General features: G+C 41.6%; 1 protein-coding gene and 1 pseudogene across 3 annotated transcripts; both read right to left on the bottom strand.

Moving 5' to 3' along the window:
* Positions 1–939, bottom strand: LOC134015928 (rho-related GTP-binding protein RhoA-C-like). Of its 3 annotated transcripts, none has more exons than XM_062455416.1 (4): positions 784–939; positions 577–697; positions 285–415; positions 1–174 (listed from the first exon to the last, which is right to left on the bottom strand). In XM_062455416.1, the coding sequence occupies exons 1-4, from the start codon at positions 937–939 to the stop codon at positions 1–3; spliced, it is 582 nt and encodes a 193-aa protein (XP_062311400.1). The 3 variants fall into 3 exon arrangements, with proteins under 3 accessions (XP_062311400.1, XP_062311401.1, XP_062311402.1); XM_062455417.1 differs by having other exon boundaries at positions 577–664; positions 811–939; XM_062455418.1 differs by lacking the exons at positions 285–415; positions 577–697.
* A 3,535-nt stretch (positions 940–4,474) lies between these two features.
* LOC134015930 (uncharacterized) lies at positions 4,475–5,097 on the bottom strand (annotated as a pseudogene).
* Between the last annotated feature and the right edge of the window lie 6,068 nt (positions 5,098–11,165).

Genomic DNA, 11,165 nt, shown 5'->3' with positions numbered 1-11,165 from the left:
CTATAGCAGGAGGCAGGGATTCTTCTTGCAGCGCTTCTTGGCCTGCAACGCTGCCCGGGTGGCCATCTCAAACACCTCCCGCACTCCATCCTTGGTTTTGGCCGAGCACTCCAGGTAGCCGAAGGCATTGATTCGGTTGGACATCTCCCGCCCCTCCTCTTGCTTCACGGGCTCCTGCAGGGGGTGGGGTGGGTGTGTCAGATTGTGTCCTCGCTATGATTGTGTGTGTGTGTGTGTGTGTGTGCGTGTGAGCAGCTGCATATGCATCTATAATATGTGCATACCTGCTTCATCTTGGCCAGCTCCCGGCGTGTGTGCTCATCGTTGCGTAGGTCCTTCTTGTTGCCCACAAGGATTATGGGAACATTGGGGCAGAAGTGCTTTACCTCTGGTGTCCACTTCTCAGGAATGTTTTCTGTCAGACAGGGTGAAACGTACAAACCACCTTACTGACAAACACACCCGAACATCCATGAAAACATCAAAAAGACACATTGATCCAATCTACACACACACACCATTGACCACAGACTGTAGCACACACTCAGTTCCGGCTCTCCAAGTTGTCAGTCTCACCCAAACTGTCAGGACTGTCTATGGAGAAGCACATCAGGATGACGTCAGTATCGGGATAAGATAAGGGGCGGAGCCTGTCATAGTCCTCCTGCCCAGCTGTGTCCCACAGTGCCAGCTCCACCTACAGGATGGGAACAGAACTGTTTCATCAGGGGGTTCTCTGATTGGCTAGGAATCTTGCTAAATCCTCCCCACTGAAAATCTCACCTGCTTGCAGTCGACCTCAATATCTGCGACATAGTTCTCGAACACTGTGGGTACGTAGACCTCAGGAAACTGGTCTTTACTGAACACGATGAGCAGACACGTCTTCCCACATGCGCCATCCCCCACGATCACCAGCTTCTTACGGATGGCAGCCATCTGCAGCAAAAACAAACAAACAGAGAGTCGCTCCATCAGTCCTCTCACAGTAACACAGAAACACAAAGTCCACACAAACACAGTAATGCGCACTCACACACACAGAGCAATACACACACAGCTTCCCAGAGTCCTCACAAACAGAGCAATACACACACTGCTTCCCAGAGTCCTCACAAACAGCAGTAAACAGTTACCAACATTCAATAATTTTCTGTATATTTACTGCTCTAGATGAAATGCTCTCTAGATTCACTTCCATTTCAACCAGAACTACTTTTGCAACCCCTGTTCATAAGTTGGCTAGCAAGCACTTTGTTAAAAGACTAGAAGCAAAGTCGCAGATCCTGGCCAAGCCACCAATCCATGAAGGAGCATTACAGAAAGTTGATTAGCGGGGATTCAAGGCAAAAAAATAGGTATTGTGCTTTGTCATGTATTCCATACAAATGCCACTGAATCAACCAAAGTTACACTTTTTAAATAAATGTATTTCCCAAAAAACACAATTATTGGCACCCTTGGTTTTTGACCATGAATAACTACTCAGAATCATTGGTATCCTTTGCACTTATTAACCCCCCTCCTCCATTCAGACCACAGTTTTCTGATTTAAGTTTGGAGACTGAAGTGGCCATTGCAGTACATGGATATTGTTTTCACTTTACCATTTCTGTGCGGATTCATTGTCCTACGTGCCTACAACCAAGGATCAGCTTCCGAGCCTGTCCTTCCTCTTTATAGTCCCTGCCTGCCATGTTTGACTGTGGGGTACCAGAGCATACGCACAGTGAACTGAAACATGAAGGGGTGAATAGGAATTAAAATAATCTTCTGTTCAGTCAAGAAAAAGCATCCCTGGAGAGCAATCAGGTCAGTGTGAAGAAATCTGAATGGACTGCAATGGTGAAATGTACTTTCTGGCACCAGAGGCTTCATAAATTGCAATACCCCAGTTCATAAACTACAATACCCGGGTAAGCACTGGAGTTTTAAGAGTGGGAATCATGGGGGTTGTTTACTGTTTCTGTTTTGAGAGTTCAGCTTGGTCCGTGTGTGTATATGAAGCTGCTGGGACTGGTGAGAGAGTGACGGAGTTTTGCGCCCATTGTGTGTGCGTTTTGAAACAGCATGGTTGTGGAGAAAAGCTGGTAGTACAAGGGAGGTATGTAATTTTCTTCAGTACAATAAAGGGAGCAAATGCTTCAGGACTCCTTATTTTGGCAGAAGAAACCAGCTAAGTAGTTAAGTTGGGTTGCTGACATGTAAAAAGTGCAGCAACAGCTAACTAGCTAGAATTACCGGCTTTGGCCTGGAATCGAAAAGGAATGGGGGTTCGGTTCCCCTGTGTCTCCCAACTACGGTTCGAAGACAGAAGCAGAAAAAGTAACATTGTGAAAAGAATACCAATTTTAGCCTGATTCATGTTGTCTGTGAAGTTCTAAAATGCAAAGAAGTCGAGGTCCCCCCATGCTTGTTTTGTCACCGTTCATGTTAGAAAATGAACCGTTGTTGCTAAAACAATGATGTAGTAAAACGGGATAAAAGATAAAAGATGATAATTCTGTTTTCGCTGTAAAAGAAAAGATTGAATTGAAATAAACACACACACGGCTTCATGGATTAAACAGAATTCCTCAGTATTTTGTATTAGAATGATTGTGTCATTATTGTGTCATGTCATTATTATGGCAATGTTAGGCCTATTCATAGAATTACAATGACATCACTTGAATAGCAGGGCACCATATTGTACGGATAGACTAATCCCTCACTAACAAGAAACCGCCCACCGCTATGTGGGCCAGCCAGACCCCCCACCACGGGGCGCCTCCCCTCGCTGCACCTGCACCGTCACAACTGCTGTCTGTTCTGGCCCCACGTGTTTGTTTTCATAAGTTTTGCTCCATATCTAGGAAACGGCTACACTGACTGATTTTAAAAATGCCTATACACATAATAATAAGCTCAACTCAAAAAAGCGTGAAAGTGCTCTTTTAACAAAAAGAAAGGACAATGTTTAAAATTTAAATAAGATTTATCCCAGAAATTTGCGTCATTATAATCTGATTTTCACCAGTTGTTTACAATGAAAAAAACAAACAAAAAAAAAAAAAAAGTTTTTTTTAAATAAAAAATAAGTCAGAAAATAATGAGCCTTATACGTGGTACAGGGCTGCCAACTTTTGACTGCAAGAAAGCATGAGATTCAGTGTTGCCAGTTGTCGCAAGACTGTCAGAACAAATGCTATCCCCCTTATAAAAACCATCTCCAGGGTTTCTGGTTCTGGCTCTCTGCAATGATGTCAATCATATGCATTTACTCCTGTGCGTGTAAGCTTTTCATCCGCTAGCCAGCGATGCTTTTTGTGAATATGTATCGCTTCATATGTAATATCTCGATTATATATATACACATTGAACCACGACATAGGCTACATCTAGCTAGATAGATAGAAAGATCCCTAGCTAGCTAGGAATACAAAATAGCTATGGCTCATCTTCCTAGTTAGCGAGTGATCTAAATGGCAAATGTCAGGCATTTATATAGCACCTTTATCCAAAGCGCAGTACAATTGATGCTTCTCCATTCACCCATTCATACACACACTCACACACACTCCAGCTCATCAGGAGCATTTGGGGGTTAGGTGTCTTGCTCAGGGACACTTCGACACAGCCCGGGCAGGGATCGAACCGGCAACCCTCCGACTGCCAGACGACCCATAGTATTACAATGACATCACTTGAATAGCAGGGCACCTGGCTGTTTCGCTAGCCAGCTATTCATTAGCTTGCTAGCTAGGGAGCTGACTTAAGTCTATCTGCCTAACATTAGATGTCCTGCTTATCTACTCTCTACCTAGATTTAATGCTGAATGGTTAGCTATCCGTTTCGCAAACTAGCTAACGGGACTGATATTAGTCCACTGAGAGATGAACACTAGCTATCTCTGTCGCCATCTTAAACTGTAGGGGAAATGGCAATCTATATGTTTCGCTAACTTACATAAACAGGAGTAAATAAATGCTTACTGCTAGAGGAATGACCGAGCGTATGCCGTTCACAAAAAGACACGCTAGCCAGTCCTCCTCCAGTGATTGAAGGAAAAACCTTTTAATTCTTGTTCTGTTCTGCCGAAGAACACTTTTGTTTTTGCAGGCTTGCATCCTTCAGATCACAGTGACTTTGGTTTGGCAACAAACCATGTGTTCCAGTTGCAGTGCTTAGCAATATTTTTTTTACATTACATTATTGGCATTTGGCAGACGCTCTTATCCAGAGCGACGTACAACAAAGTGCATACCCATAACCAGGGATAAGTTCGCTGAAAGACCCTAGAGGGAAGTACAATTTCAACTGCTACGTGTACAACAAAGATAAGGACGAGGGCCTTTTTTTTTTTTTTTTTTATGAGACAAAGAAACAAACAAACAGAGCAAAAGTGACCAAAGTTAACTATCCAAACACCGCTTACCTAGCCAACTAAAAATTCCGATACACAAAGCAAGTCACAGAGACAACAATTAAGATTCACAGGGAGGTAGGGAGGGATGGGGAGAGGTGCTGCTTGAAGAGGTGTGTCTTCAGCTTGCGCTTGAAGATGGGGAGAGTTTCTACAGTTCTGACCTCAACGGGGAGTTCGTTCCACCACCGTGGAGCCAGAACAGACAGTAGGTGTGAGCGTGATGTGGAGGTTCGGAGAGGGGGAGGTGCCAAGCGGCCTGTGGAGGCTGAACGAAGAGGTCTGGCAGGGGTGTAGGGTGTGATGATTTTTTGTAGATAAGCTGGGAAGACCCCTTAACTGCTTGGAAGGCTAGCACCAATGTTTTGAATTTGATGCGAGCCATGACAGGCAGCCAGTGGAGGGAAGTAAGCAGGGGGGTGACGTGTGAGTATTTGGGAAGGTTGAAGACCAGACGAGCTGCTGCATTCTGGATGAGTTGAAGGGGTCTGATGGCAGACGCTGGGAGGCCAGCCAAGAGGGAATTGCAGTAGTCCAGGCGGGACAGAACCATCGCTTGGACCAGGAGCTGGGTCGAGTAGGGAGTGAGAAAGGGGCGGATTCTCCGTATGTTGTATAGGAAGAACCTGCATGACCGGGTCAATGTGCGGGCGATATGTGTAATTATACCATGTAATTCTACTTTTAATATCTGTGACTTAATATGGAATGAATATACAATGAATATACAAGTCCCTTTCAAGATTCAGTGGTGATTTACTGTCTTGAACAATCTGTTCTTCAACAATACACGCAATGCTTAGTGGGGGTAGACATTTACAATGTAAACGGTAAATGGCATGTACAATTGTAAAATTAGAACTGCGATGGAGGGCTGATTGTATCCCAGAATGCCCCACTATGGCCACACGTGGTCTTCTACAACGTTACACGGTAACACAGGCATGCGGGTCCTAATTGTAGTTTTTCTCCAGTTATTAGAAGCTTTGACCAATTTTTGCTGACCTGTTCGCAGGGCTAAAGAAAATTCTAGCCATGCTGACATTGAATTTTGGGAGTGAATCAGAAAAGCAGATGAGGAAGTATGAAATCATGCATAATGTGAACATGGTAAAGATGCAATACTACTGCTTGTAACGTTTCCAATATTTACAGTGTCTTATTTCAGTTATTGTTATATTTGCATTGGCCGTAATAATCAACTGTTTGCCTTCATTAGTAATGCAAGGCATTTGGGGCCAGGTAGCTGTAGTGGAGTACAGGCACGCTGTAGCATGGGCGAGTGGCCGTCCTGGCTCGTGGTGGCATGCTTGGTTGGAATTTTATACCACTCACAATGAAACTGAGGGTCAAAAACCCTTGCAACAAAACTTACAAGAGTGAATGAATACGTTTTGGTTAGGGCTGTCACGATTCTTTGCATAACTCAAATTATTCCATAACAAAAAATCCTTTATTATAATTTTTTTCACCAAAGCTTCTTCTTCTGGAAGTTCATTCATCATGGCATCAGCCCCAGTGAAAAAAGCAGAATTTCTAAAAGCAGAGCCTGCTCTCCACACAGGACAACACCAATATGCTGCAACATCTAGAGAGGAAACATCCATTCAAGGAGGCGACAGACCCAGATATCGAGAGGTGAATTTTCTGTTTACATTAGCTCATTAACATTAGCCAACTACAAAAGAGAGATTTCTTACAGTGACTTTTCGAAAGATTCACCCTTTAATAACTTGGCGGTTATGTGTCAAGAAAATAGATATAAATCAGTGTTTCCTCTGTAGATTGCTCCAACTGATGTTATAAAGCACTCATTTGAATCTAAGAAAAAAATCAACTCTTATTCCTCGACTGACTGACTGACTTCATAAAGCATGTAAGTTTTCCCATTTGATGGTTTAAGATGAAACATTGATATCACTTTGAAAAATACTGACTGGACTTGTCTCAGGGAAATTGAAGCTGTATCTTTGTATGCCCCATAGATGCTTAAAAAAAAAATTAAAAAAAACATTGACAATCAAGTAGGTATGCAAAATACTATCATAAACAACAGGAATGGAAAAGAAAATCTACAAAAAACTGAATAGTCCTCTAAGCTTTGGTTATAAACAGCATCCTTGTGAAACAGCTGTCTGTCAAGAGGTGATTCTCCACATATCCCCCAATTTACCACCATTTGTGTGAGTAGCTCAGTGATCCTGGATCTATAAAATGTGAATAAATTTAATAAAACTAAATGATTATTAATTTAATCATTTCAGACATATACAATCATTTGAGAAATATATACCTGCTATGTGCCTTTGAAAAGGAAAGAGGCTAAACTAAATTGATTCACCTGACCTGTAGAACTGAAAATAAGTACTGTTACTTGGATTCCTTTATGACATTTATTGTTACATCTGCATTAGAATGTTCACTTAAGAACATTCTAATCACATATTTGTGATGTTATTGATGTACCTATGTACCTGAAAAGCAATCACGTTACCTGACCTCCTTTAAGCAATAATCTTTAAATGAGCTGTGGACTAATATATTTGTATGAGACTCAGATTAATGTGGTGGTTATTTGCATTCAAAGTACAGGGATGGAATGGAAACATGTTAGGTTTATGGGAAGTAGCAGCCGCCGTGATTCTATAACGATTGTACATTTATCGTTGCCAGAAAAAGCAGAAAAACATAAGTCTTGCTGATTTTCCGTAGAGATACGGAAGTTGGGCCTGACCGGAAAGCGGGTTCTTCCGTGGAGTGGCGAGCGAACAGAAAGAATTGCAAGCATCTAACGTTACGTGTTAGCTAACTTAGCTATTAATATCCTTGTAGTGAATAAATCACCCGTGTCTTTGAAACAAGTAATTGAATACATAATCCCTCCTTGTTGTGATCGGTTAATAAACGGCGAGAAAGTTAGCAATACATGTTTTTAAACGGCGAGCTATACCGAGGTTAGGCCCGTTCCAGCATAACGCTGGACCGTAGCGTAGGCAGGGTCCAATCACCGCACCCAAATGTCTCTAACCTTTATAAAAATAATAAACGACACACGAAATCGACAAACGACTTGTATTTCGTCATTGAACTGATACGGATACAAAGATACACACACTGCCGAAGGAGAAAACTACAATGTAGCTTGCTAAACTAGCTAGCTAACAATTTAACGTTAGCTATCAAATGCTAACGTTAGCAGCATGCTACGCCACGTAGCTAGCTAGCAGATAGAGCTAGGCTACTAGAATTAAATAGTTAACAGATACATTTATCAGCTTTGCGTTGCGTGTCTGTCTGCATCTGGTTGTTACCAACATAAAGTATCGTAACGTTTCTAATCGTCAACTAAATGTATATTTGTTACCGACATTTGTCATCTCTAAACTGCTGTACTAGTTAGATGGCAAGCTTGGACCCAACAGGTGACGCTAGCTCCTAAACGCTAGCTAGCTAATTGCCGGCATCCCAGTTAGGTAGCTGCAACGTTAGCTATTTAAGGTAGTTAACCAACCAGTGACCTGAAAAACATGATCCGTACGAACTAACCGAACACCCTGCAAACGTAGCTAGTGAACTAGCCTTTTATTCTGTTGCGTCTGAGTGTGACATTAGCTATGGGTGAATAACTTTAATGTTAAGTTAGCTAGTCTAACGTTAGCTGGCTGGTTTGCAAGCTGTGGCATGTTCCAAGTAACCTCACCAAATCAATGTTTCCATGGGTACAGGCAGTTAATAGTCCACTTAGCTAGCTATCCTATTCACTTTTCATCAGGTTGTCGGCTGACTTACTGAGTAAGCTAACTACTAGCTAACAAATATCACAGCACAAGTTTTTTTTTTTTTTTTTTTTAAGGCAAAAGAGGCGACACCCAATGACACCATCCCGTTATTCTTTAGTTTATGTACCAATCTAGCCACACAGGCCTTTCATATTTCATATTTTAACTTCAAAAACAATTTAATCCAAAATCATACACAGTTAATCGCAACCCGATTACGTGTATTTACTAAATGCCAGTAAGGAGTTTTTCACTTGTTGTTCGTCCATTTCCGTCATCAAATAGCTCGGTACTCGCTGCCGCTCGCCTGCTGGCTAATTACTTAACCTTGTTCATTTGGTGTCTTCGTTATGCGAAGTACGTTTCGCATACAATTCAATCTGGGGTGTAGCAAACATCTATGGTTATATTATAATGAAAAACAGTTATTGAAAATGTATAAAAAATCATACTTATTTACCGTTTATGTCTCTATCGGGTGTCTTCGTTTTCCTTCTCTTTTCCTGTCCGACCTAACGCCCCGCCCCCTTCGACACTGCCACGCAGATAACACCCGCCTATTCCAGTCATACTGGTCCAATAGCAAACCTGCATGGTATGAATAGCAGGGACGTTATTCAATCGCTAAAGGGTCGAGTCACCTTACTCGTTTTTCACAGACACGCTACAATGATAGGGCGGAAGTGTGACGCCCAAGCTGTGCTAAAACAGTCCAATCAAAGAGCTAGACCGGAGACAGAATTGTCCCTGCTACCACTGAAAAATATCAGACCTTCAGTTCCTTGCGCGGTGTTGCTGAACCCAGGGACTGATTTTAGGTCCATCTTATTATTCAGTTATTTTGAAGAGGCACACATGAACATATAAGTTAATATTATTATATTATGTTAAGAATATTTTTGCTGTGAAGCACTCACCTTTAACAGAATAGTCACAAATGAATTGTAGCTGATAGCAGGACAAGCATGGCACATCCTGACCCAGTATAGTCAACAGTTCAGCCAAACCAGACCTTCTAAAAGGAGCAGCAGTAAAAACACAAGGTCCCCATAGACCCAAGATGACTCCAAGGTGTGTGGCATACAAGCAAAAAAATAAAAGATCACTACATATTTTAATGACAATAACAAATAAATCATATGAAAAGGAAAACCAAAATAAAGAGAGAAAATCGAAGACAAAACTGCCAAAATGATTCTGTCCACCTGAATCAAATGGGTCATTAAACTAGCAGCCTTTTCTGCACTTTAAACCAGGACAGGCATTGTCCTCCATGCACAACTTGCTGTCAATGAGTATGCCCACTTCTTTTAAATCATGTCTGTCTAATGGCATAAAGAAATTGAATTGTTACATTCAATAAGTAAGATGGGTCTCCAACTTGCAATGCACGGTGATACACCATTCGCAAATTATTACCAATGGTCTAAGAGTGGGCCAAAATGACCTTTGCTCTGCCAGGGACAAGTTTGGTCGGTTTGGTCATTAATTTCTCTCCGTAACAAGGCAGGGACCCACTGCCCATTCATAGTTATCAGCAAACCATGTGTCGGTCTTCCAATTAGCACCAGTGCTCTGCTGCATGGTTCTGTTACACCATTGTACAGTCTGTAAAAGGCATTCAGGACGCAGCTTACATGGCTGTAGCTTACTAGGCAAAACTAGCAATTCACAATTGGGGAGGGTAATATGAGTGTAGACCAGGGCTGTCCAACTCTCTTCCCGGAGATTGACTAGGTTTCTCACTCCAACCCCAAGAAAGCACACCTCACCCAACAGAGAGAGAGAGCTTGTTGAGCTAGTAGTAGAATCAGATGTGCCAATTAAGGGTTGAAACGGAAGCCAACTGGACAGTGGACCACCAAGAACTGGGCTGGGAAGGCCTGGTTTAGAAAATGATAATCAGGAGGTGTAGCATGTGCAGTTTACAACAGTCTAAAGCACTACTGGTAGACCGCATAAGCATAGGGGTTTTGGCCATGTAATGGAAAAGTTACCTTCATCAGTTGATGAAATCAATAAACTGAATGATATCCCATACCTTTAAGATAGCTAATAATGCTTGTGTACAAGTACTCACATTAATGAAGAGTGGTTTGAATCAATATTTATAGTTTAATGACAAACAGGTTACCAACAAAAAGACATCAAATCATCCAGTCACCACACTTTAAATTTGGAATCTTGCAGTTACTGCTCTCCTCCAGCAGATGGAAGTGTGATCGTGCTGGGGTCATAGTAGTTTTCACTGATGAGGAGGAAGGCCTTCTGCCTCTCGATGTTATGATCAACTTCTCAGCTTCCCTGCGAGCCCACTGCCTCATACTAATAACAGAAAGAATAGACTGGGTTTTACCACTCCAATTTGGCTAACAGAATAAACATTTAATTTAATAAAGTACAATGAAAACATGTCCAACTTGACTGCGCTTTATATACATACATATTATATAAATATTTAATCACTATTTAACACTGCTTCAAGTACAATCACAGCATCAAAATGTGATAGAACAATTACATAAAATAAAGTGATTATAAAGTTAATATAACTAACTGAAGCAGCCGCAAGTTAAACATTTTAACCATTTTTGTGTGTTGCTCACACAATGCACAAAGACATTAGACCTTATATTCAATTAAACAGCGTTCAATTTATTCATTTTGGCCAACTGGTTTTGCATCAGAATAAATAAGCACTGCTATGAACAACATGTTATAAGGATAATATTTAATTTATATATTCAATAAAGGTACCGCCTTGGCTACAAAGGGAGACTGGTTCTGACACGAATTAGGATAAGACTGTATGGAGGTTTAATGTGTACACATGAATAAGCAAACACAGACACTGTACCGTTGCTTTGATAGCTATGCAGCTATATATAATAATATAAACATTCTAAGCCAGAGCTGCCCTACCCTGTTCCTGGAGATCTACCTTCCTGTCAGTTCTCCTCAAAGCACACTCACTCAACAG

This window comes from Osmerus eperlanus, unplaced genomic scaffold, assembly GCF_963692335.1.
Source record: "Osmerus eperlanus unplaced genomic scaffold, fOsmEpe2.1 SCAFFOLD_405, whole genome shotgun sequence".
Lineage (NCBI taxonomy): Eukaryota > Metazoa > Chordata > Actinopteri > Osmeriformes > Osmeridae > Osmerus > Osmerus eperlanus.
This window is presented reverse-complemented; position numbering and strand designations above follow the sequence as displayed.

Coding starts and splice junctions, on each gene's coding strand:
- LOC134015928 (XM_062455416.1), bottom strand. CDS start 939: ATGGCTGCCATCCGTAAGAAGCTGGTGATCGTGGGGGATGGCGCATGT. Junction 698..783: donor TTGAGGTCGACTGCAAGCAG/GTGAGATTTTCA, acceptor CCCATCCTGTAG/GTGGAGCTGGCACTGTGGGA. Junction 416..576: donor AGACAGTCCTGACAGTTTGG/GTGAGACTGACA, acceptor CCTGTCTGACAG/AAAACATTCCTGAGAAGTGG.